At 37.6% G+C, this 27,950-nt stretch overlaps 1 protein-coding gene across 32 annotated transcripts in view; it reads left to right on the top strand.

Annotated features, from left to right (window-relative positions):
• SOX6 (SRY-box transcription factor 6) overlaps positions 1-27,950 on the top strand; it is a 719,303-nt gene that overhangs the window by 492,631 nt on the left and 198,722 nt on the right. For all 32 annotated transcript variants that reach the window (XM_070384013.1, XM_070383997.1, XM_070384007.1 and 29 more), the window contains one exon: positions 1,911-1,979. In XM_070384013.1, the coding sequence (XP_070240114.1) occupies positions 1,911-1,979 (69 nt within the window). The remainder of the gene's footprint in view (positions 1-1,910; positions 1,980-27,950) is intronic.

Genomic DNA, 27,950 nt, shown 5'->3' with positions numbered 1-27,950 from the left:
GGTATTTTATATGCTTGAATATTTGCCCACATGTAGGAATATGGACTCAGCCCCTAATGGAAAATAACATAAAGGAACACTGTAAAAAATCAGAAGTTAGAATGTCATTTAGCCATCCAGAGATGACACAGTAATTAACTATTGACACTTGTGAATAAGCTAGCACAAATTAATCTTGACACATTTGCAGACGAGTGATATCTTACAGTGAACACTTTGTAATTATATTTCAAAATGAAAATTAAATGACACTTAAAACTAGGTTGTCATGCTCAATGAAGCGAGCATGTAGCTCAACCGATTGGCAAATAAAATTCAGAATTTGAGCCACACGGTGCTTATGTGCCATACTTCACTGTGTCAAACCCATACGTCTAGAGTGGATGATAGTAATTGCACTGTGGTGTTTTGGATGCGTTTCTATGCAGCACTTTATCATTTAGGAGGGACCATCAATATTAGATGTCTAGCGGTGTTTCACTGGATTGCTAAGAGGAAATAAATATTCAGAGATCCAGCATGTATACCTAGAGTTGCAGAGTTGTCCATTTCTGATTTGAATGGTGGTAAGCAGAGTGAGCCTTTTCAACCTGATTAAATACTATTTCCATTTTGCTTATAAAGCTTTGGGGAGGAGTGGTCCCATTTCTGAAACTGCAGCCTATGTTAGGGGCAGCTTTATCATGACTTCTAGTATGAACCAGTCACCACCAGAAACCATTAAGCCATATTTGGGGGCAGACTGCTATTTGTCATCTTCTGCTGAAAGGAATGTAATTTGGGTATTTCCCTCTACTCTAGGCTAAAATATCAAAAAGACTCAGAAAGTATACAGCTGAGGGGCAATTCACACTCATTTCCAACACTGTCCATTTTAGAATGTTTTGGAAATAGAAGAAATAGGGAAGAAATAACTCTTGCCTATAGGCATCATGAAACCAAGTTGTCCTAAGAGCTTTCTGGGCATTTTTTTCTCTGGCTTCCTAGGTTGGCAGTGAGTGTGTTCTCACTAAGGGGCATTCCCATGGGTTTCAAGCTCCAGCAGCTCAGATTTTGAGGTAATAAGCAGCCTGACACCTAACTCATGTTTTATAGTAAACACTATTATCCTAAAGAAGTTCTTTGCTCTCCTGAGGGGAAGATTCAGTCTTCAATGGGGCTTGCATTAAGTAGTTAATGTTTTTTTTTATAGACCAGATGACATGTTAAGTTGTTGAATTTGTTGGATGAAGCAAGGGAATACAAAACTATATGTGCATCCTGTACTATAAAACTAACACATTACAGTAAAAAAAGATGTGAATAAATATGAAATTTTGTTTGTTTAAAAAAAATGCTTTGTATGTTACACACTACATCAGCAAAAAAAAGATAAAAGTTTTTGCTTTTTGCTGTTTTTTTTTCTTTTGACATTCCCTTGACAATATTTGTAAGCATTATCAGTTCTAAAAATCATTACAGTAGAAAAGGTCTCACCAAAGTAGGCCATATTATAAGTAATAGAAAGTTCTTTCATGTCTTTGCTTATGTATTTTAATTTTTAAATCCAAATTAAGCTCCTCAGAAACATGTAGCCAGAGTTTTCCTGTCTTTATTCTCCAAGGATCAGATTTTGAAACTCCCATTCTTTCCAGACGACCAGTGCAGATATAGATGAACTGCTCACAAATGTAATACAAGGTGGGTAGTTTTCATGTACAGGTCAAGATTTAGGGGTAAGCAGAGAGATGGCACCTGTTTGAAATATTTCCCTTCTCTCCAACTTTCTGATTCTGCCTCTCTCATTTTATGGGAATTCTTTCGTATTAGAAGTACAGTAAAACTTTCTTGTAATACCAGGAGATGTACCTCAGGTAATGGCAAAGGTGTAAGCATTTCATTTTAACTTAATGAAATTTTATTTCTGATAGATTGCAAGACAACAGCAGCAACTTCTGCAACAGCAGCACAAAATTAATCTCCTGCAACAACAGATCCAGGTCTGTGTATTTATTACTCTCATACTTAGATACTTTCCTCCTTGAAAATGGAATTTAAAATGCTGCAAATGCACCCTTCTCTATAAACAGCACCAATAGGGCTTTTATTCAAGGATGTTGTATACAGTTGTATAAGTGGATGTAGGAAATATTGACTTGGTGGAAGCCTAAGCATTCTTTTCTGATGTGATGCATAAGCAGGATAAACCTTACCTTTTTTACCATCTGCCATTTGACTAATACAACCTAGTGAAAACATAATGGTTTCCAAGGTGGCATACTCGTGCTAGTTTTATTGCCACAAAATTACTTGCTCTGTATTTTACCGTCTGATAGTATCATGGGTAGAAGCTTAAGTTTATTTGCTTGTTAGGATGTCTGATTGGGCCAACTATGAGAAGAATCTTATGATCTAAGAAAAGGTTGGTGATAATTAATTTGTTCTTTTTAGATATTAACTGCATTTCTGCTAGGTGCTGAAAGGAATATAAAGATTAGTAATTGTCTTCAAGAAGCTTATAGTCTAGAAAGGAAGAAAATCTTGTTCTTGAGTAATTGTAACACAGTTTAGAAATTTCTTTTTCTTTATTCCTTTTTTGTGTGTGTGTGTGTGGCAGGGTAACACAATACAGATCATAATTACAATGGCCTGAGAAAGAATTCTGGTTTCTGTTATTCCGTTAGATATTTGACAGTTAATTCAACTAACAGCTATTTGACATAGATAAGGGAAGTGATCTCCATTTTTGGATATGCGCATAGGTGAGTGTGTGACTTCTAAACAGCCTTAGAGAAAGCAACTGGTTGTCTGGTGATTAAACCTCAGGCATACTGATCCCAGAGTTACCTGTACCCACCACAGCCTCTGGGTTTCTCTTGGTTGTTGTAGATATTTTCTATACTGGGATATATTATTCAGCCTAGTTGGGGCACTATATTCTGAATTATATTAGTCCTTTCCTTGGGATTAGTATTACACCTTCCTATGTTTTTAAAAATCATTTACATAAAGTTATAACTTATTTCACCTTACCAATGAAAGTCAATGATTTAGATCTTTGCTTCATTGTGTAGTCACACTTAGTGTTCTGGGCAGTAGTCACTGCATTTAAAACACTTATTTGGTGTCTGAAGAAGTATTTGTAACCTAATTTGGCACTTTGTCCATCTTTACTGGGAAGTTTTAACTAGTGTTTGTTGTTGTTTTAATTAGTTTTAATTAGTTTAATTAGTTTTAATTACTTCTGATTCTGTATTCCATACTCAAGTCTATATGATTCAAAATAATGAATCCAAACATAATAGATAGTATGTCTCTGGCATTTTGGACAGTCAGCTTTTATAATTAAATCTTAGAATGATTTTTTATCCTGATATCTTATGACTCATGCTGAGATCCTTAATTAAATAACTGTCCAGGTGTTCACTTGCTCCAGTGTGTCTCCCACTGCTAAGGTCAAGATTTTTAGCCTGTGGCTTCCTACATTTTTCTCTAGATCCCTCTCTAAGAACTTGGTAGGTGTTAAATAACCTGATTGTTTAGAGTACTCTCTGTTTCTCCTATTTGTAAAGCAGAAATGGGAGAAATTCCCTGAGATGTTTTCATATCAGATCAGATCAGTCGCTCAGTCGTGTCCGACTCTTTGCGACCCCATGAATTGCAGCACGCCAGGCCTCCCTGTCCATCACCAACTCTCGGAGTTCACTGAAACTCACGTCCATTGAATCAGTGATGCCATCCAGCCATCTCATCCTCTGTCATTCCCTTCTCCTCCTGCCTCCAATCCCTCCCAGCATCAGAGTCTTTTCCAACGAGTCAACTCTTCGCATGAGGTGGCCAAAGTACTGGAGTTTCATATCAGTTACTTATTATTAATGTTTTTACTACCTCTTTATTACCTACTTCATTATTTGTTTTGAATATATTTCACTTCTTAGTCCAAAGTTGTTTGCATTAACTGATGTCTTAACTGATGTGTGCCTGTGGTACTGAGGATCTCAGATGAATAGCAACAAAATTAGTTCAGGATATCTTTGTGAAATATTATAGGCATTTATTAATTACATATGATTTTATAGTCATAACAACTGTATGAGTTGAAATCTTTTTCAGGAAACTAGAACACAATCTTCAAATATTATTTGTCAGAATGTTCAATTTGAGAAGACAAGAAAATTGGTTTTCCTAGTGTTTTAATAGAAGTTCAATTGCTTTAAATTTTATACATATTTCTCATTGTTTAAATTTTAAAAAATTGAAGCCTGTCAGGCCTTGATCTCAGCAGTATAAACTATAAAAATCATAGACAGATTCAAAATAGTTACATTAATTTTAGAAATATGGGATTCTTTGTAACAAGAATTCATATTTTATTTAAAAAAAAAAGAGGAGGCAATAATCTGTATTACAGTTTAATCTCTCCTGAGCTACTGCTTCACTGCATATCTTGTCAGTGTTTATCTAATCGAGTACACGACCATTCAAAGAATTTTTCAAATACTGAAAAACATTTACTCCTTACACAAAACATATTCATCTCTTACACAAAGCACGTATTTGATATTCAGAATTTTAGTTATTTTTTTGGAAGGAAAATGGGTTAACTGTATTTTCACATAAGGTTTTTGGCCAGCCATAAGCATGATCAAACTTAAGAGAGAGACTTTTGTTGGACTCATTTTAATTTGAGCAAAATATGAGATTTAAGGAATGCTTCAACCATTTTTCTATCATGAAGAAACATTCTCTCTTTTAAAAACAAAACAAAACAGAGATTAAAATAAGATAAATACAAAACTTAACTTCTCTTCTAAAACTGAATGAATACAGTGACAATTTGAGATCCCAAGTTTGACCTTTTCCCTTCTTTTAAAATCTTGTATTCTAGAACTTATTTCCTAACAGGGTCAGCAAGATTAAGCCTTGGCAATTGGCCATAGATCCTAAGTATCAGGTGATTATGTTCAAGATTGTTCTTTACTTCTAGTTCAGAATGCTGACTTCTGAATTAGTGCTTGTTGCTTTGGAATTTGCAAGCTGTAATAAAAAGAAAGGAAAGTGTCTAACCTATTATAACAACCACACACAAACTCGTCTGGGTCTACAATAATGGAAACAAATGAAAACCTGAATGATTTGCACACATTGAAAGGCAGAATTCTTCATTAGCGATAGGAAAAGGCAGGATTAAGATAGTATTATAAAAAGTCCTTGAGCTTTTTTTTTTATTTGCAGTCATTCAAAACATATTCTGTATATGTAGTTAGAAATTATTTCATTTATGTATTTTTTCCTTGAATATAATTTTAATGTAATTTCATCTTGGTGAATTATAACTGAATTTTTAAAGAGATGTACTATTAAGATTATGTGGACTTCCCAGGTGGCACTAGTGGTAAAGTACCCGCCTGCCAATGCAGGAGACCCAGGAGACACGGTTTTCATTCATGGGTCGGGAAGATCCCCTGGAGGAGGGCATGGCAGCCCGCTTCAGTATTCTTGCCTGGAGAATTTCATGAACAAAGGAGCCTGGCAGACTAGAGTCCATAGGGTCACACAGAGTCAGACACGACTGAAGTGACTTAGCACACATGCATGGTCTTTAAGCCATGCTGAAATTGTAAAATGAATGATTTTATGAACTAGTGTTTTTATACTTTTGATGAGTCAATTTTTACCATTTAAAAAATCAGGTTAATAACTTTAATTATTTTTAAAATTCTTTAATATCAACAGATCTTTTAGGAGGCTGTTTGCTTAGTGAATTCCAATCCCTCTGTTTGTGCTTTGAGGAAAATGGTGATTCCTCTAATCTGTTACACAGTAATTTCCTGGATAAGATCAGATCAGATCAGTTGTTCAGTCATGTCCAACTCTCTGCAACCCCATGAACCATAGCACGCCAGGCCTCCCTGTCCATCACCAACTCCCAGAGTTCACTCAAACTCACGTCCGTCGAGTCGGTGATGCCATCCAACCATCTCATCCTCTGTTATACCCTTCTCCTCCTGCCCTCAATCTTTCCCAGTATCAGGGTCTTTTCAATTGAGTCAGCTCTTTGCATCAGGTGGCCAAAATATTGGAGTTTCAGCTTCAACATGAGTCCTTCTAATGAACACCCAGGACTGATCTCCTTTAGGATGGACTGGTTGGATCTCCTTGCAGTCCAAGGGACTCTCAAGAGTCTTCTCCAACACCACAGTTCAAAAACATCAATTCTTTGGCACTCAGCTTTCTTTATAGTCCAACTCTCACATCCATATATGACCACTGGAAAAACCATAACCTTGACTAGACGGACCTTGGTTGGCAAAGTAATGTCTCTGCTTTTGAATATGCTGTCTAGGTTGGCCATAACTTTCCTTCCAAGGAGTAAGCGTCTTTTAATTTCATGGCTGCAATCACCATCTGCAGTGATTTTGGAGCCCCCCAAAATAAAGTCAGCCACTGTTTCCACTGTTTCCCCATCTATTTGTCATGAAGTGATAGGACTGGATGCCATGATCTTAGTTTTCTGAATGTTGAGCTTTAAGCCAACTTTTTCACTCTCTTTCACTTTCATCAAGAGGCTCTTTAGTTCTTCACTTTCTGCCACAAGGGTGGTGTCATCTGCGTATCTGAGGTTATTGATATTTCTCCTGGATAATTCCCTGGATATGAAGCCCAAAAAGTTAGATATTTTTGATACTTCTGGGACAGAAATGGGGCTTTTCAGGTGTGCTAGTGGTAAAGAACTCACCTGCCAGTGCAGGAGACACGAGACGTAGGTTTGATCGTTGGGCAGGGAAGATCCCCTGGAGGAGAGCATGGCAACCCACTCCAGTATTCTTGCCTGGAGAATCCTATGGACAGAGGAGCCTGGCAGGCTATAGTCCATAGGGTTGCAAAGAGTTGGACATGACTGAAGCAACTTAGCATGGACAGAAATAGCACAGTTTTTATCAAGTTTGTGGAAAGCAAAACTAACAGATCATGGAATATGAATCCTTGAATTTGGGAATATTGCTCTTGCTGTAATTCCAAAGACCAAATAACTGCTTCAGTAATTTCTTTCTCCTTGTCTCCCACATTGCACCATAGTAGCTTAGTCAGTCTTTTGAAGCATTTTATTTATGAATTATATTGACTAGTAAACAAAATTCACTTTGAATCCATTGGATATATCAGCACATATTTACAACATTTTAATCAGTCATTAAACATAGTCTAATCTACGCAAACTAGAAAATATTTTATAACTCTTGATTTCTTGATCCATCCATATATTTATTCATCTAACCTCATTTGACCATGTCATGGTTTTGCAATCTAGAGAAGATATTCTTCATGGACATATCATATTTTTTGGTTTTGATAGAATGTCAGTAGAAACATATTTAATGACAGCATTTTGTTGCTAGAACTTAATCTTTGCAAGAGAATTCACTTTATTAAAATATCTCTATGAGACACTTTCTTTTTTCAGACCTGAACGGTGTGATCCATATATTCATGTCTCTTTAGACCTCAGTTTTAGAGTTAATTCAAGTGGCTGTGTTGTGCACTGTATAGACAGTGTCCTCTCCTCACATCACTGACCTGTCAGCAGTGGTCTCTTAAGAAGGGACTGGTTGGTTGAGATTTTATTTGGCATTTGGCTTCCTGGGCCAGAGCCAGTGATTCAGCTAACTAATACATAAATACCGTTGGGGGTAAAATTGTGAAACTTGAAATCTGTGGTTATTTGTTAATCATTATGATTAATATATGGGCTTCCCAGGCAGTGCTGGTAGTAAAGAATCTGCTTGCCAATGCAGGAGAGATAAAAGACACAGATTTGATCCCTGGGTTGAGAAGATCCCCTGTAGAAGGAAATAACTGAAGCGTTTCCAGACATGTTTCAGACATGACTGAAGCAACTTAGCCTGATTAATATACAATATTCATTGTCTTTCTGTCACCATTTAATACATGAATTAGATGATGAACTCAGTCCGTGGAAGGCCTGAACTAATGCCATTGCTGCTGCTTTGCAGATACTTTCTGTTATCTGAAAACTTCTCTTTTAAACGCTCTGATTATACATGCTGCTTATTTACACAACCAAGTGTTTGTCTCTCCACTGAAGCGTCACTCTATTGTTTAGGAGTATGTGAGTATTTTTCATATGTAGTGTTTTCTATTTTGATTATAATATACTCATCTGTTCTGTTTGCATATTTTGTGCGTCTGTGTCTTTGTCATGTGGTGGAGTGCCATTAAATTGTGTTCTCCTTTCTTCCTACATAACCAGTAGACGTATTAATATTATGAGTAGAGAGGTGGTTGTTCTTAAACCATTAAACAGAATAACTTGAGATGTACTCTCACCTTTTAAGGAGATAAACCTTGCCTCTTGTTTCCTTCAATATGATTAACTACAGGCATTTCAGGTATCTGCTGAGCAGAATAAGGACTACCTTTTTATGTGAAGTAGTTGTCTAAAGATCAGAAATAATTACTTTGTACATTAGCCTTCATGGCCTGCATGACCTGGTTAATTAATTTTTTGCCAGGATAATAATAATAGATATATATTTGAAGATATGCTTCATCATTTAGTATCTAATTGACCTCTAATTTTAAGAGCTGGACCTTGCATTTATTGTCTTTTGGAATTGGCTGAACAGACGGCAGGAAGACTGAGGAAAGTGAGGAACCCTGCAATCTCACGTAGTTCCTCTGTTTTATGTTGTATATGTTGTATCTCTTTGTTAATTGTATTTAGCATTGGTAAACAAAAAGCAATTACACTGCTCCTGTTTTGGCTCTAGCAAATAGTCCTTTTTTGGGTGTTATTGATCAGGTAAGGGATCTCCTTTCAACAGCCTCTGAACAGGACTAAATAAACCCATTGCAAGTAACTCGATACTTCTATTAGCATTGTATGTGTATCTGATACTCTCGCAATGAAATGAGAGTTCTAAACAAAGCTTAGAAGTCTAGGATTAGCCCCCATTTTCAGCAAACCCTTAAAATATTTTGTAATTCTATCTTCAATCGTGAATTAGCCAGGAAAAACAGACCCTCTCTCCATTTCTCTGCTGTATGCTGTTTTTAATTGCCCATGGGCAGGCTGCTGTGATCTTTGAAAGTTTAAATCCAAGATAAAAATGCAAATCTAATTATTTCTTTTATGTAATCGAATTAACTTTTTAAGTAATGATAGATGCTCTATAGCCCGCTTCTAACATTTTAATAATGAAGTTTCTGAATTATAAAGAATAGGTAAAGCTGCTATAATTCATGAATAGCAATGGCCTTAGATAAAAGTATAAATTCTTATTGTGGATTAGAAACTTTGCGTGAGTTAATCATGCTAGATGGTTAAAGTTGGAGTGGATCTAGAAATAAAAAGAGGTTATACCGAACCAGATTCTTTTAGCTGCTATATAGAATTATTAATCAGCTTGCTACCTATTTTCTTATGGCAAAGATATCATTCAGCTGACCAGAGCCTGATGGTGAATCTCAATGCTTTCCATGCACACTATTCTTCAGTTTCCTGAACTCTCTCTAGACTCTCCCTTTTGTATCTTATCTACTTCTGCTTATCTCTCAGACTTTACTCCCAGCTCCTTCTCAAATCAGGGAAAATTCAAGGAAGCCAAAGCCTCTGCTTCTTTGGGATTAAAGAAGAGTGCGAGAGTGCATTACCTCTTAAGGAGCAGGAGGGTATGGAGCCCAGTGGGCGGATGATCCAGGTGGTGCCAGCATATGACATTACATAACATTGAATCAGTTCCCCAGGGAAAAAACAGCTCTTTTCTCTTTTCCCTTGATCTCCCTGATTACATTGAGGGCTCAGTTTAGTGTTAGTACACTTTAAGCCCTTTTCAGGTTGTGCTAATCTCTCTCTTTGTAGGCGAGAGAGATCATCTTAAGTCTTGGAGCTTTGGGGGACAATAGTGCTTAGAATTAAAGTAAAACTTTTATTTTTATTGTTACATTATCATTTACTTATGACAAGTGATTTTCTATTGAATTTCCTATTGGTTTTCTATTTGAGGTAGTGCTTTTGAAATGTATTTAAGCAAAAAAAGAAGTCAATTTAAATAAAACTGTAAGTAAGTAATAATTGGGTACTTGGATATGGCAAAGGTTATAAAGACAGTTCTTTAACGATGGAATTTTAAGACAATATTGCCGGAGCACTACCCTGAGAGATGTCAGATGTCTGGCTTCCATTCTTCTGCTTTCACAGAATGTTAAACTTGGACACATGCTCCAGTGGTCCCCATGGCTCTCACTCACTGATCAGGGGTAGGGTGGGCACCTATTCCTATTGGACAACAATATAGTGAGTTTACTGTTAAGCTATACAGAAAAATAACCCTAAGTTTACGTTTTTTTTTCTACTTTTTTTTGGAATTAAAATGCCCTTTCCTTTTATGAAGCACAGGTGATAATAGATAGGGTGTGCTTCATTTCTTTGTTTTCCAGTAATTTTAGTTGGTAAAATAAAAAGTTCCCAAATATATGTTAAGTTCCCACTTCTGTTTTTCTTTGAAATTTCTTTGGCACTCTTTCTCTAGTGCAAATCCTTTACTGTATACAAGGGAGCTGAGGCATAGACAACTCGTCCAGGCTTAAAAGTCTGCATGTTGTCAGAGTCATGAGTGGAAGCCAGCTGTCTTTGACTTCTAGACTAGCGCTATTTCCATCATTCCAGGTTGTATCTCAATTTGCCTTTTTTGTGATATGAAAATCTTAGTGCATTTGAGTTTCCCAGTTTGTAAAATGTGGATAATAATACCTAACATCTAAAATCTCATTACAGTCTCTTTATCCTTAAATAGAAAAAAAAAAAAAAAAGAAAGAAGAAGATTGGCCATTAGAATCAGTTTATATCTCAGAACTAGTACAACTCTGGCTGCCTCCTCACAAAGAAAGAGATAAAAAGAACAAAATTGGAATCTTTTTGTAACATGGTATGAAATATACTTATGGCTGAGTGATTCTTTTGGTGTGTGCATGCTAAGTTGCTTCAGTCATGTCCAACTCTGTGCAGTGCTATGGACTGTAGCCCGCCAGGCTTCTCTGTCCATGGGATTCTCCAGGCAAGAACACTGGAGTGGGTTGCCATGCCCTCCTCTAGGGGATCTTCCCGACCCAAGGATCAAACCCAAATCTCTTAAGTCTCTTGCATTAGCAGGCAGGTTTGTGGCTCAGCTGGTAAAGAATCCGTCTGCAATGTGGGAGACCTGGGTTCGATCCATGGGTTGGGAAGATGCCCTGGAGAAGGGAAAGGCTACCCACTCCAGTATTCTGGCCTGGAGAATTCTGTGGACTGTATAGGCCATGGACGACTGAGCAACTTTCACTTCACTTCACTTCACTTCTTTACCACTAGTGCCACCTGGGAAGCCCAATTCTTTTTTTTTTTTTTAATTTTAAAAATTGATTTATTTGGAGTTTAACTGAGCTACAGTGTTGTATTAGCTTCTTTTTTTTTTTTTTTTATTCATATATATTTAATATAAATTTATTTATTTTAATTGGAGGCTAATTACTTTACAATATTGTATTGGTTTTGCCATACATCAATATGAATCTGCCAGGGTGTACACGTGTTCCCCATCCTGAACCCCTCTCCCACCTCCCTCCCCATACCATCCCTCTGGGTCATCCCAGTGCACCAGCCCCGAGCATCCTGTATCGTGCATCGAACCTGGACTGGCAATTCGTTTCACATATAATATTATACATGTTTCAATGCCATTCTCCCAAATCATCCCACCCTTGCCAATTCTTTTGGTATTTAAATATAAATGTCTTAGTTAATGGTACAATTTTTGAGTTGGCAAAAAAATTCTACAGATCCAAATGCATTTTTGGCTGACCCAATACTTTCTAGGGGCTTAAAAGTGATAGGTCTCTATGCTGAGGCTCAGTCACATTTAATGTTAGTACTTGTTTTTATAGCAATCTTCTGCAGTGTTGAAAGTGAGCAGTGAGTGACAGTGGTTTAAAATTATTTTTTCTGTGAAATTGGCTAATATGATATATATGAGGAATGTATGAATCTGAGTGTACTTTTAAGCTGAATTTCTACATATAAATAGAAGGTAGAAAGAATAAAATGCATTGTTTGAGAGTGTATGTAATCTAGAACCAGCACGAGTATCAGGGACAAATAAATCAAGATTTAAATTCCAGTTCTACTACTTATTAGTTCTGTAACATGTTTTGCTACTTACTAGCTATAACAAATGGAGAAGGCAATGGCACCCCACTCCAGTACTCTTGCCTGGAAAATCCCATGGACAGAGGAGCCTGGTAGGCTGCAGCCCATGGGGTCACTAAGAGTTGGACACGACTGAGTGACTTCACTTTCACTTTTCACTTTCATGCATTGGAGAAGGAAATGGCAACCCACTCCAGTGTTCTTGCCTGGAGAATGCCAGGGACAGGGGAGCCTGGTGGGCTGCTGTCTACGGAGTCGCACAGAGTTGGACATGACTGAAGCGACTTAGCAGCAGCAGCAGTAGCAGCAGTAGCTGTGGGATTAGAGATCATTAAAAAAAACTCTCCTAAGTGCTCAAGGCATTTTATCTATCACTATCATCATTGTTGTATGAGCTATAGGAATAATTTCAGAATCCCTAACAGTGAAACACACATGTACATATTTTGTGACTACATGTTTAACATGTTTATATTTACATACATATGCATATTTAGAACCCACAAATTAGTGATGTGAATATAGGATAATCAATGTGCAAGCACTGTAATCAATTAGTATCACCAGGGCAGTCTCGAGCATAAGAAAGGACAACAATTTTCTCTGACTGCCAAATGAGAACTATTTTAATTGTCAGTAAGAAGAGACTAAGGTTTATCAGGTACTCAGAAATGGTTGACCAAGAATTAGGTAGAACTGCCTGGAGAGTGTCTAAAAAGGAATGTGGCATTTTATTCTAGAAATTAGAGTCAAATTCTTACTTTTCACACTAAAATGGGCTTTTCTATTAGATCAGTAGTGCTTGTGGGATAGTAAATGAACCTTTTCAATTTATTTTATAGCTTTTTTTTTCTTAATACACAGATGAAGTTAGTGATGTAGCAGCACAAAATGCGAAAGTCCTGCTTGTTTAAAATAAAGTTGTTCATATAAATCTTATGTATGCCATCTCCTGTAAGTCAAGCATTTGCCCAGCTTTTGTGAATTATGTCTGTACTTAGAATTTAAGAAGTTAAACAGTATGCATACCAGACTTGAGAGATGGGAAATAAAAATTGATATACTGTGTGACACTTGATATAGCACAGAGAAATATCTTTTAAATTTTAAAGGATATACTGACATAACCATTTTTAATTCACATAAGGTAACTCCCACTCAAAGTTTTTAATGTTAGAGTCAGATATTTTTACATGTTCAAAACAAAAGAAAATAAACGATGCAAAAGATGTAATGTCTCAGTGTGAGACACTGAATTCATTTTAGCTGCCACCCAATCTATTAAGAAAATGTTAAAGTTGTAGCATTAAACAATGAAAGTTAAGGAATTCACAAATCAGAATAAAGAGTAAAGTTCATCCCCAGTCAGGTCATAGTCATGACTTTTGTTAAATATTTTTCAGTGGAAGATTTTTATCTTAAAGTGTCTACAGATGAGTTTCTACAGTGGCTGAGATTAGTGCAGCTGGAAAGAGCTCTCAGCTAGGCTGACTCTGCTGCTTGAACATGTTGACGAGGTGAACATACTGTCTTAAAAAACTCTAACAGGCCATGCTTGTTCCAATGCTGGAAATCATTCATTTCCCAGCCTCTCAAATGTTGGCTCTTCCTTATTCATCCTTTAGTTGTATTATTAACAGGAAAAGAGGGGAAAACCCCAATAAAACTGATTTTACTTTTGATTCCCTAAGAACTTTTGTTCCCTTTCAAAAGTTGTGATGATGTCAAGAACCGGTTTCCCAAACAGAAAAGCGTTAACTTTTGTATTGTTATTTAATAAAAGATGTAAGTCTTAGTTTGGCATTTTTAAAGCTGGATTTGGCAGAAGTCTTTTGTTAATTTATATATAGTTAAATACAGGGCACTTTAGGATTAATGTCACTGAATGGTGTCTAAGAAGGCAATAAGAGGACTGAAACTTCTGGGAAAGAAGGATCTCTAGCTGCTGGTTCAGGTATTTGTTTGTTTTAAAGGACCCTGTCCCACCCTCTGTGGCTGTCAGTCTCTTCTTCCTCCAGACTTGCATTTCACTGAAAATCGTGAACATTATGATGTTGTTATTCAGTCACTCAGTAGTGTCTGACTCTCTACAACCCCTTAGACTGCGGCATTCCAGGTTCCTCTGTCCTCCACTATCTCCTGGATTTTGCTCAAACTATGTCCATTGAGTCAGTGATGCTATCTAACTATTTCATCCTCTGCCTTCTCTTTCTCCTTTTGTCTCCAGTCTTTCCCAGCATCAGGGTCTTTTCCAGTGAGTCAGCTCTTCCCATCAGGTGGCTAAACTATTGGAGCTTGACCATCAGTCTTTCCAATGAATATTCAGGGTTGATTTTCTTTAGGATTGACTAGTTTGATTGCCTTGCAACCAAGGAACTCTCTTGGAGTCTTCTCCAGAACCACAGTTTTAAAGCATCAACTCTTCAGTGCTCAGCCTTCTTTATGGTCCAACTTGCAAATCCATACATGACTACTAGAAAAAAAATAGCTTTGACTATAAGGATCTTTACTGGCAAAGTGACATGTCTGTTTTTGTTATTATGCTATCTAGGTTTGTCATAGCTTTCCATCCAAGGAGCAAGTGTCTTTTAATTTCATGGCTGCAGTCACCATCTGCAGTGATTTGGGGACCCAAGAAAATAAAGCCTGTCACTATTTCCATTGTTTCTTCACCTATTTGCCATGAAGTGATGGAACCAGATGCCATGATCTTTGTTTTTTGAATGTTGAGTTTTAAGCCAGCTTTTTTACTCTCCTCTTTCACTTTCATCAAGAGGCTCTTTAGTTTCTCTTCACTTTCTGCCATAAGGGTGGTATCATCTGCCTATCTAAGGTTATTGATATTTCTCCTAGAAATCTTGATTCCAGCTTGTGAGTCATCCAACCATGGCATTTCACATGATCTACTCTGCATAGAACTTAAATAAGCAGGGTGACAATATACAGCCTTGTCTTACTCCTTCCCTAATCTTGAACCAGTCAGTATATCCATGTCCAATTCAACCTGTTGCTTCTTGACCCATGCACAGGTTTCTCAGGAAACAGGTAAGGTGGTCTGGTTATGATAGCTTCTAGATAAGCAGCTTAGTATCTGGAAGCTGGAGTTTGAAAGAATCAACATGGTTATAGTGGTAGAAGAATGAGCTTAGATGCAGAAGGTGATGGAGAAGAAGAAAGCGCACATGAGTTGGAAGCTATTACCTTCCTTAGTGATGAATAACAGAGGTTCAAGGGAAAGAAAACCTAGTTCCAAGTTTCCTCTCCACTGTATTCTGTGTAATTCTTTGCAATGCTTTGTGCAGACTCAAATTTCCAAATTTTGTGTTTGAAGATTAGATGGAGAGGAGAAACTGTTAGATGACCTGATATTTGTCTTTGGAAAAGTGGAGAGGAGCATGCAAAAGTGAAATACTGGGTTCTAGCTGGAGGACAGTCTTAGACGATCAGCTAGACCAGTGATAGAGCAAACATGCAGTCTACTCCTGGAGGACTTCCAGCCTGTGGCTGGGCTATGTGTGATGGGAGCGTACAGTCTACTCCTGGAGGACTTCCAGCCTGTGGCTGGACTATGTGTGATGGGAGCGTACAGTCTACTCCTGGAGGACTTCCAGCCTGTGGCTGGACTATGTGTGATGGGAGCGTACAGTCTACTCCTGGAGGACTTCCAGCCTGTGGCTGGACTATGTGTGATGGGAGCGTACAGTCTACTCCTGGAGGACTTCCAGCCTGTGGCTGGGCTATGTGTGATGGGAGCGTACAGTCTACTCCTGGAGGACTTCCAGCCTGTGGCTGGGCTATGTGTGATGGGAGCGTACAGTCTACTCCTGGAGGACTTCCAGCCTGTGGCTGGACTATGTGATGAGGAGCGTACAGTCTACTCTGGAGGACTTCAGCCTGTGGCTGGACTATGTGTGATGGGGACAGTCTACTCCTGGAGGACTTCCAGCCTGTGGCTGGGCTATGTGTGATGGGAGCGTACAGTCTACTCCTGGAGGACTTCCTGGACTGGAGGACTCTACTCAGCCTGTGGCTGGGCTATGTGTGATGGGAGCGTACAGTCTACTCCTGAGGACTTCCAGCCTGTGGCTGGACTATGTGTGATCTACTCCTGGAGGACTTCCAGCCTGTGGCTGGGCTTGTGATGGGAGCGTACAGTCCTGTGGCTGACTTCCAGCCTGTGGCTGGGCTATGTGTGATGGGAGCGTACAGTCTACTCCTGGAGGACTTCCAGCCTGTGGCTGGGCTATGTGTGATGGGAGCGTACAGTCTACTCCTGGAGGACTTCCAGCCTGTGGCTGGGCTATGTGTGATGGGAGCGTACAGTCTACTCCTGGAGGACTTCCAGCCTGTGGCTGGACTATGTGTGATGGGAGCGTACAGTCTACTCCTGGAGGACTTCCAGCCTGTGGCTGGACTATGTGTGATGGGAGCGTACAGTCTACTCCTGGAGGACTTCCAGCCTGTGGCTGGACTATGTGTGATGGAGCGTGGACACCCGGGCGAATGAACATGAAGTTGTGCTTTTGAAATTGGCCTCCACACAACAGCTGTTTTCTGTTAAGATTATCTGGTTTCATTCTATTGTGTACTGTCACATGCGCTGGTCTCTGACAGGGCCCTTTCATGGATTCCATTTTAAGGTGCATTCCATGCCCTATGTGCAGGTCCACAGCCCCATATCAATACAGTATCTTTCATTCTCAATAAAATACAGTGTCTTTCATTCTCAACAATTCCTTGACTATGGAAAGCCAGATTGGTGATACACAGTATACCTCAAGTCATTAAGATTACAAAGGCAAATGACTTGTGTAGCAGAAGTATAAACTATTTTATTGTTTTAGATTAGTTTAATTTTTTTTCTAACACATTGCTTTTGTATAAGAAAATCAGTTTAAAAATGTAAATATACATTGAAAGACCCTTGTTTTCAATATTAGGAAAATTATTAAATTTATTATGGTATGTTCATGTGATCAGCTGTTATAGACTATTAATAATGATACTGACAAGTAATTTTTAATGATTTAGGATAATGCTTTCAACATAATATTAGATGGCGGAAAAAACCCTAGAACATAATAATCTAAATACAGCACAATCTTGGCTACATAAAAATAGGCATTTTAAAAAAGATTGCAAAAGGATACATTGCTTTTATAATTAACTTTATTATTATTTTACTTTAAAAATACAGGTAACAGAAAAGGAGGAGATATCTATCCTTTGTGATCACCTCAATAGATTGTGTTCACCAAATAGATAATCAAGTCTTACAACTTGACTGTTAGAACATTTCTGGTTTCTTTCATAGAGCGCTCAGTTAATCAAAAAACAACCAGGTATCTATATAGCTGAAAAAAAATACACAAATATAGATCTTTCCAGTGCTTTCAGGCTATTTTACTGTCTTTGCCTCTATGCCTGCTCCATCTCTTGCTAATTTTCCCAACTTTGCCTATGTTACTGAATTAATTCCATAGATTTGTTTGTTCCCTATAGCTCAGATAGGCCACGATTTCAAGTCTAGGGAAAGAGAAGATGTGGAGATAATTATTGATCTACTCTCACCGAAACTTTTTCTTCTCCCTTCTGTTGAAGACAGTCCCTGCTGAGAAACAGAGTAGGATTAGGGAAGCATAGAATGGCAGAAAGAAGCACAGGTTTGGCCTCAGGATGGCCACCCCTAGTCTTTGGTCTGCTTGTAATGACTACCTCTGGCAAACTACTCTTCTACATCGATTCTCATTTCCATACATTTAGGATAAGGATCATTGCACAAAATTATTCCTAAAATTCTTCCTGACTCTGACCTCCTGTGATTCTAGATAGTGGAAATTAACTCTGGTTCTTAAAACATGGCAAGCAGTAAGTAGTCTCTGCTGCAAAGCTTTCAGGCAAATGTCAGGTTTGGCCAGAGCATAAGCCATGTCCACTTAGGAATGTTTGCATTTTAAACCATTGAAAGGTTTTGAATTATGAGGTCAAATTCATGTTTCCTTTGTGGAGTTTTGTGATGGCTTGTAATTCCTGCCACATGAAATAATGGCTAAGGGGGATTTTTAGAGAAACACATTTAGGAAGAGGGCCTGTAAATGCTTGCTTTCAGGCCACACCAAACACATTTCTGCAGCCAATGACAAACTCCTGGCATTAGAGTTGTATAATGGAAAGGGTGACACAAACTCAATTTTAGTGTTGTAAGTGAAATATTATAATTTTAAGGAAAAAATCCTTATAGCTTTGCTAACATATTAATTGCAGGAAATTACAGCATATCCTAGAGAAGTATTATGTCAGTGGCGTGTATAGCATATAACACCTTTTCCTAGTCTCTCTTGTTTTTACCCCAAGTGTTGCATTTTCATTTGAAAGGAGATGTGTTAAGTAGTTAGAACTTTGTCTAACTGTGGGGGTGGTGCCCAGTGTGGCTGACTGTCTGAAAACAATTAAGCTGTGAAGGGGAGACTTCTTGGTTATGCTTCCTGGGAGTGGGTTTACTGCTTGAAGCATAATGTTGATGTGGCTATTCTTTTGGCCATTTCCTCATTTCTGGCTTGTTAGGTTTTATCTCCCAGTCCCAATAAATTTTCCAACTACAATTTATTCATTGGGTTGCAAGATAAAGAATGAGAGAATTTCATTTCTGATGTGTGGTAGTTTAATATGGTTTTCCGATTTCCTCCCATTTTGTTTGAAGTAAATAGGGTAATTACTCACTAAAATTCTAATATCTTTCAGGGCTTTAGGGATGAATCTAAAACAGAACCATATAATGTTTTATTTAAGCAAATCCATGTTCTTATTAGGCAGTTCACCTTAATGTCATTTTTTATAAATAAACTTTGTTTTCTTTTTTCAAGGGTTATTTAATTAATTTTGTTGTACTACCATAGTCTGACGTCTGCATCTGCTAAGGCCTGCAGGATGTGATTTGCGGTTTAAAAATGAAAATAATTTATTATTTTAAAAATGATAAATCATTCAGGAATGATGCATAAATATGAATGTAAAAGCATCTGATACACTTCTATGTCTCCCTTTTTTTCTTTTATACTAAAGCATATGTACAGTTTATCTGTTTTTGCACAGAGCACTTATGCCAGTTGTACATTTGATTAATATCTAACTGGATATGAGTGAAGCCTATTCTGGAGAAACCACTGCCGTGCCAGCTTCTTGAACTGTTTATGGTCTCCATTAATTGCAGGGCTTTACCATATAACCATTGTGTAGATCTGGTTTTACTTATCAAATCCAGATCTGCTTTTTCTCCCCCTGTGGATCAGGGTGACGTTCCTTGTGCTACCAGCTTCTTCTTATTTGGGGTTTCATAGCATGTTGGGAATTGAAGCTGTCAGCCCTAGAACTCCCAGAGTTTCTGTGGAAAGATTAACATTGCTAGAGTAAATCTTTGGTAAGTTTGCTCTACATGCAACCTAGTCAGGTTAAACAATCATTTTACTTTTTAGTTCAGTATTTATTTTATTAATATGGACTGATACTCATTTTGTCTGCAGCCTTTTGCCCTATTTTGGATGAGTCGCTCCAAACTGGAAGGCTTTTAAAGTCTTGTCTTTAGTCTTTCACCGTAGACTCCATATTTTCCCTCAGCGGGAGGAGTAGGTGAGAGAATGAGGTGAGGGACAATACAGAGAAGATTTCTGTGAAAAAGCTAACATTGTCTTTTCTCCTTAAGAAAGCTTGAAGATCATATTTTCTTTGGAAATGAGATTGTATGAGGGAGTATTTTGGTTTGGTTTATAAAAAGACTGTTTCACTTTCCCAGTAAAAAGGGCTGGCTGTTCAGTAGTAGTCTTAATCTCCACCCTGAAAGAACTCATGTTGGCTGTGTGTTTGTGAAGGGACAAAATATATTGAGTTTAAATAGAAGAGCAAGTCTGTCCCATTCTGGTCCCTAACAGTTTCATTTTTGCCAGACCTAGCTCCTGAATCTGGGTTGAAAAGCAACTGGGTGATGCACTGGTAATTCATAAAATGGGTGTTCTAATTATTAACTGTAAAATGAAGCAAAGATATCTGGGAAGAAATCTAAGGAGACAATGCCTCTTCATTTATGCTGACAGTGTTTGGGAACATTCTCATTACCTTTTTGGCCAAGAAAGTCTTAACTACATTCTGAAAAAAAAATTAAAAGAAGACTTTACTTTTTTAAAAATTTAACTAACTAGCTGTGAAGTTGTATAAGAGAAAACACTTTGAAAAATGGTCAGCGTGCTCGTGTTTTAAGCACAGCAGATGAAATGATTTATTGGGTTTTATACACATTCTATATAAAGGGTAAGCATTGCTAACAGAATGAGTGGCAGCCTCTGGGAGCTGAATGGGCCCCAGGGACTAGTCTTTGTTCCTCTGGTCTTGACAGGCATGTGTCTCTGTTAAATGAGAGCTTAATTTCTCTCATATGTGAACAATTTTCAAGCCCAACAAAGGCAGCCAGGACTGGAGCTATTTAAAAGAACCAGCTCAGGAGGAAGCATTCTTGAAGAAAGGGGATGCTAAAAGGCTAATTACTCACCATGGCTTAGCAACTATTTTATTTTTTCCCTAAGCAAGGTTTATTAACATGGATATACCACTTAAAAAAATAAATAAACACACTTTAAATTACAAATTATATTTTTATTCTTTGTGAAGTAGCCATTTACTGATCTCTGCTCATTGAAAAGAGGTGCCCCCATCAGCAGTGGTGTATATCATGGAATATTAATTCAATAGAGGGGGAGGGGAGAGGCTAATATACTTTGGATCCTTTTTTTCTCAAGTGGAAGGAATTTAAACTATTTTCTAAGCAGCATCCTTGGCAACACTGTAAACCTTTTCTTTAGACAATAATTGCTTAAAATGTGGAGGGGATCTTTATTTTGACATTTTCTGTGGGTGTTTCAAACTATGATTAGTTTGTCTCAATTTCTGGACTCTGGTATCTGGGGGAAAAAATCCATATTGATAAACAGGCATATACAGGAGGTTACAGATATATCTATACTTAGACTTTCCATATTTTCTTAAAGAGGTTTTGTAAACTGGATTATTTCCTGGTTTGGAATTGTATTAGAGTCCTCATTGGCCCTTTATCTTAATTTTTGACCACTGATCTTTAAATTTCTGTACTTTTCCTCTCAAGCTTGGTATCTTTTTCAGTTGGTAATGATCTATAAATAAACATTTAAATGTATTTATGTGGCAACTGTTTTATAATGTTTTATAAAGGTGAAAGTACTTAAACACAAACTATAATCACCTTCTTATTTATCTATTTTGTATGTTTTTAAAATAAGACACACCAATTATTCAAGTTGTTTACAAAAAAGGAGTTTAGAAATGTGAGGTGAACTTACATCCAATGAAAACACTAACTTGAATATTGAGACCCTTTGGCCAGATTTGCCTTGTGAGTTATTTTAGAACGAAAAAAATGACCTAGATTTTCTTGATGATCACCAATAATTTGCTGAATGACCTTTGGCAAATCAGTTAATCCCTGGAGCCTCAAATGCCTTATCTGTAAACGAAGGTTTTTCCCAACTCCAAACTTCTATGTTTCAATAATAATGTAAAAGTGGATCTCTGAAATAAAAAATGACATGGTTGCAGAATATCTACAATCAAGTTATTTTAAAATATACCCCTAATGACATTATTAGAAATCTGCATTTTGAATTTTTAATATAGGAAAATCAGAAAATCCTCAAATATGGTGCCTTTGCTGGCACAAAGTCAGGCATACAACATTATCATTCCGCAGAAGCAGCTTTCTACCATACATGACAGACACAGCAGAAAAGGTGAGAAAACTGTTGATTTTATTTGTAATGATGGATAGCTGACAGACAAGTCTTTTGATTGTATTTGATTATCAAAGTGGCTTTCATGAGTGAATCAGAATTTTCATGTCATTGTGGTTGTGCTTGAACAAACATAGTTTCCACCTGCATGGTTATTTCTGCTGGTGTAGAGATAACTCCTGAAAGTGTCTGAGCCCTGTGTACAGCTATCATGGTTTAACTCTCAAGGAGATTGGGGTGGTTTATTCACTTAGAGTGTGAAATGGTGACTATGTGACTTAGAGAAGAAAAAAGTAAAAGCCATTTCCTCCAAGGTACTTTTCCTTAGCATCTTTCGTTGCTACCCAGAAGTATGTACTGTGCTTTCCATAAGAAGCCGTGTTTTAGTAGAAGTAGCACATACCAAACCACTTAAACTAATGACTAACCCTCTTCGTTCCAGATTTGGAGTGTATTTGAATATGAAAAAGAGTAGGATCTTCAGAAATGAGTGTCAAAGAAAATTTTAGCCTCCTTATTTCTGACATGAATTAATTAGATTAAATTTTCTTTCCCTTTTTTGTTTACGTTTATCCAAAATGAATAATCAGTATCATTTTTACCTAAATCTGCTTCTCTTTTTTGCCCAGTTTTATTGAGATATAATTTTTATTCATCACTATATAAGCTCAAAGTGTACAGCATAATAGGTTGACTTACATATATTGTGAAATGATTACTTCAATAAGTTTAGTTCACCCATTATCTGATATAGGTACATTAAAAGAAAAAGAAAAAGAAAAATTGTTTTCCTTGTGATGAGGTCTCTTGGGATTTGCTCTCTTAACAATTTTCATACATATTGTATAGCAGTGTTAACTATAGTCACCAGTTCAGTTCAGTCGCTCAGTCATGTCCAACTCTGCGACCCCATGAATTGCAGCATGCCAGGCCTCCCTGTCCATCACCAACTCCCGGAGTCTACCCAAACCCATGTCCATCGAGTTGGTGATGCCATCCAGCCATCTCATCCTCTGTCATCCCCTTCTCCTCTTGCCCCCAATCCTTCCCAGCATCAGGGTCTTTTCCAATGAGTCAACTCTTTGCATGAAGTGGCCAAAGTATTGGAGTTTCAGCTTCAACATCAGTCCTTCCAATGAACACCCAGGACTGATCTCCTTTAGGATGGACTGGTTGGATCTCCTTGCAGTCCAAGGGACTCTCAAGAGTCTTCTCTAACACCACAGTTCAAAAGCATCAGTTCTTTGGTGCTCAGCTTTCTTCACCATCCAACTCTCCCATCTATACACGACTATTGGAAAAACCATGGCCTTGACTAGATGGACCTTTGTTGGCAAAGTAATGTCTCTGCTTTTATATTTAAAAGCTATCTAGGTTGGTCATAACTTTCCTTCCAAGGAATAAGCATCTCTTAATTTCATGGCTGCAATCACCAGCTGCGGTGATTTTGGAGCCCCCCAAAATAAAGTCTGACACTGTTTCCATTGTTTCCCCATCTATTTCCCATGAAGTGATGGGACCAGATGCCATGATCTTCGTTTTCTGAATGTTGAGCTTTAAGCCATCTTTTTCACTCTTCTCCTTCACTTTCATCAAGAGGCTTTTTAGTTCCTCTTCACTTTCTGCCCTAAGGGTGGTATCGTCTGCATATCTGAGGTTATTGATATTTCTCCCAGCAATCTTGATTCCAGCTTGTGCTTCTTCCAGCCCAGCGTTTCTCATGATGTACTCTGCATAGAAGTTAAATAAGCAGGGTGACAATATACAGCCTTGACATACTCCTTTTCCTGTTTGGAACCAGTCTGTTGTTCCATGTCCAGTTCTAACTGTTGCTTCCTGACCTGCATACAGGTTTCTCAAGAGACAGGTCAGATGGTCTGGTATCCCCATCTCTTTCAGAATCTTCCACAGTTTATTGTGATCCACACAGTCAAAGGCTTTGGCATAGTCAATAAAGCAGAAATAGATGTTTTTTTCTGGAACTCTCTTGCTTTTTCAATGATCCAGTGGATGTTGGCAATTTGATCTCTGGTTCCTCTATAGTCATATTGTATATTATATTCCTAGTACTTATTTTTCTATTTTTCTTTTGCTTATTTCTTGTTCTTTTTTTTTTTTTCCCTCCAATTCCCCCTGCCCTCACTCCTCCTTTTGATAACCACAAATCTGATCTCTTTTTCTACAAGTTTTTTTTTTTTAGATTCCACATAGGAGTGAAATCATGCAGTATTTGTCTTCCTTAGTCTGACTTATTTCACTTAGCTTAATGCCCTCAAGTTCCATCCATATTGTTCCAAATGGGAGGCTTTCCTTATTTTTTATGACTGAATAATATTCCATTGTATATATACCACAACTTCAATATCTATGCTTCCATTGATGGACATAGGTTGTTTCCAGCTATTGTCTTGACTATTGTAAATAATGTAAATATTGCTAATGTAAATATTGTAAATAATGCTGTTATGAACATGGGAGTGCAGATATCAAGTTAATGTTTTGTTTCCTCTGAATATATTCTCTGAAGAGGCGTTGCTGAATCATGTGGTTGTTCAGTTTTTAATTTTGGGGGAATCCTTCATACTGCTTTCCATGATGTCTGTACTAGTTTACACTCCTATCAACAGTGTGCAAGGGTTCCCCTTTATCTACATCCTCATAGCCTTTGTTATCTCTTGTCTTTTTGGTGATGGCCATTCTAACAGGTGTGAGGTTATGTCTCATTGTGACTTTGATTTGCATTTCTCTAATGACTAGTGATATTGAGCATTTTTTCATTATGCTTGTTGTCAGTCTTTTTATATTTCCTGTTCTTATAAAATATCATCATCACTTTAAGTCACACTTGATCCCTGCATTTCCTCCACGCATCATAGAATTGCCATTTCTAGTCCAATTTATTTGCAAATGTCTCATATTTGTCTTCTGTTTTCCATTCTCATTGTTACTAACATGGTTCAAAAGTTATCATCAGCTCAAGTCCACATTGCAGCAACGTGGTCTTAAATTGTTTCCTCACCTTTGGTCTGTCCCCATCCACTCCACTCTACTCATTCATTCCAATGTATTCATGTTAAAGCACACTTCTCATTATGCTTAATTTTATCATAAAGCACTTGTTATGTTTCTTGCAATTTTCTAGTCTTTTTGATATTGCAGTCTATAAATGTTACTGCCCTGCTGAGTTTATATTCTAGTAGGTGGAGGGTAAGCAAGCATAAATTATAAAAGTAACTAACATAAGAACTGCTGTGGGGGTAAAATAGAGAAGAGAGGGGAAAGAGATTGGGAAAGAAGTATTGCAATTTAAAATGGTGTATTTGAGTAAGAATGTATGAAGAAGGTAATATTTGAACAAACCTGAAGCAATTGCAGAAGCAAGTGATGTGGATATGTAGAATAAACCCTTATAGGCAGAGATAATAGCAGATGCAAAGACCCTTAAGATGGGAGGAAGGAGGAAGCCATCTATATTAAGGAACATCAAAGAACCAGTATGGCTGGTGAGTGTGGAGATAAGTTTAAGATGTGAATAAAAGAGAGAAGAGTAGAAATGAGATCAGAGAGGATCTTCTACATCATTGTAAAGACTTTGGCCTTTAAGTGGGAGAGGAGGCCATTGAAAAGAAGGGCATAGCTTATTTGGGTTTTGACAGGATCATTCTGGGTATTTTGTTACAAAATAGACTGAAGCAGGGGCAAGAGTAGAAACTGGGAGACCCTGAGACGGTTATTTAGGCAAGAAATGTTGGTTACTTGGACCAGGGCAGTAGAAACAGTGAGAGGTGGTAGATTCTAGATATCTTGTGAAAGTAGCCAAAGAGATTTAGAGAGAAAGGAAAATAGGAAAGTCAAAGGTGACTTCAAGGATTTTGACCTAAGCAAATGGAAAAATGAAGTTGCCATTCACCGAGATTCTGCCATTCACTGGAAAAATTGTAGAGAGAGAGCTTGAGGGACTGGGGAGTAAGGTGGGGGTCGAAGGAAGTAGGAGGGAACGCGTGAGTTTAATGTTGACATGTTAAATTTAAATACCTACAAGAGATTCAGTTGGAGATCATGAGTAGGCAGTAGGACAAACAAGTCTGGAATTAAATAGAGAGATAAGGACTAGAAATGTACATTTTGGAGTGTCAGTGTGTGGATAGATTTTAAAGTTCAAAGTTCTTAGCCTGAATTTCATGGTTCTCTTCTAATATGATTCCTATGCTCATTTCTAGCTTTACTTTTTGCTAGCTAATTAATCAAACTTGTCTTTGTTGTCTCTTGAACATTATTTGTGCTTTCCCATCTTCAAGTCAATTGTCATACTGTTTTTTCTACTCAAAAATTTTTCTACTTATGTTCATCTTTGCACTTAAAAGCCTAGAATTCCATTTAGGCTTTGTTCCATGAAAACTTCACTGATGATTACCACCCCAACCTCTACCCCAGCCAAAGTCATCTTTTTCTCTTCTAAGTTTACACCACCCTTTGCTTTTCTTACAGTACTTTCTACATCCACTGTATTTTAGCTATTTGTGCATGTCTTATCCCTCCTATAAGATCATAGAATCTTTGAAGACAGAGGTCACATTCATTTTATATTCCTAACATGCACAACTTGGTGCCTTGTGGTGGATGTTCAGTGAATATTGTCAAATTGAATAGTTGAAATCTGAAATCATTTTAATGGACAAGGGAGACAATCAAAATTATTCTTTTTTCTTTTATATACTCATCACTTACTGAAGGAAGTATTTTAAAAAACATATCTGAAACAAGTTGTACCAAAATACTTAGCTTCTGACTCCATGAATTAAATAGGATGATGGAATTTAGGTGTTGGATTGTTGAATTCTCCAGTTATTGATCTTCTGACTGAGGTTAAGACTATTCAATTTGTACACAGAAGAACTGTACAAAAAAGATATTCAGGACCCAGATAATCACGATGGTGTGATCACTCACCTAGAGCCAGACATCCTGGAATGTGAAGTCAAATGGGCCTTAGAAAGCATCACTATGAACAAAGCTAGTGGAGGTGATGGAATTCCAGTGGAGCTATTTCAAATCCTGAAAGATGATGCTGTGAAAGTGCTGCACTCAATATGCCAGCAAATTTGGAAAATGCAGCAGTGGCCACAGGAGTGGAAAAGGTAAGTTTTCATTCCAATCCCAAAGAAAGGCAATGCCAAAGAATGCTCAAACTACCGCACAATTGCACTCATCTCACATGCTAGTAAAGTAATGCTTAAAATTCTCCAAGCCAGGCTTCAGCAATATGTGAACCGTGAACTTCCAGATGTTCAAGCTGGTTTTAGAAAAGGCAGAGGAACCAGAGATCAAATTGCCAACATTTGCTGGATCATAGAAAAAGCAAGAGAGTTCCAGAAAAACATCTATTTCTGCTTTATTGACTATGCCAAAGCCTTTGACTGTGTGGATCACAATAAACTGTGGAAAATTCTGAAAGAGATGGGAATACCAGACTACCTGATCTGCCTCTTGAGAAATTTGTATGCAGGTCAGGAAGCAATAGTTAGAACTGGACATGGAACAACAGACTGGTTCCAAATAGGCAAAGGAGTCCTTCAAGGCTGTATATTGTCACCCTGTTTATTTAACTTCTATGCAGAATACATCATAAGAAACGCTGGACTGGAAGAAGCAGAAGCTGGAATCAAGATTGCCGGGAGAAATATCAATAACCTCAGATATGCAGATGACACCACCCTTATGGCAGGAAGTGAAGAGGAACTCAAAAGCCTCTTGATGAAGGTGAAAGTGGAGAGTGAAAAAGTTGGCTTAAAGCTCAAGATTCAGAAAATGAAAATGATGGCATCTGGTCCCATCACTTCATGGGAAATAGATGTGGAAACAGTGTCAGACTTTATTTTGAGGGGGGCTCCAAAATCACTGCAGCTGGTGATTGCAGCCATGAAATTAAAAGACGTTTACTCCTTGGAAGGAAAGTT

This window comes from Bos mutus, chromosome 15 (genome assembly GCF_027580195.1).
Source record: "Bos mutus isolate GX-2022 chromosome 15, NWIPB_WYAK_1.1, whole genome shotgun sequence".
Classification (NCBI taxonomy): Eukaryota; Metazoa; Chordata; class Mammalia; order Artiodactyla; family Bovidae; genus Bos; species Bos mutus.
Note: the sequence above shows the minus strand (reverse complement) of the source record. Positions and strands in the feature narration are given on the sequence as shown.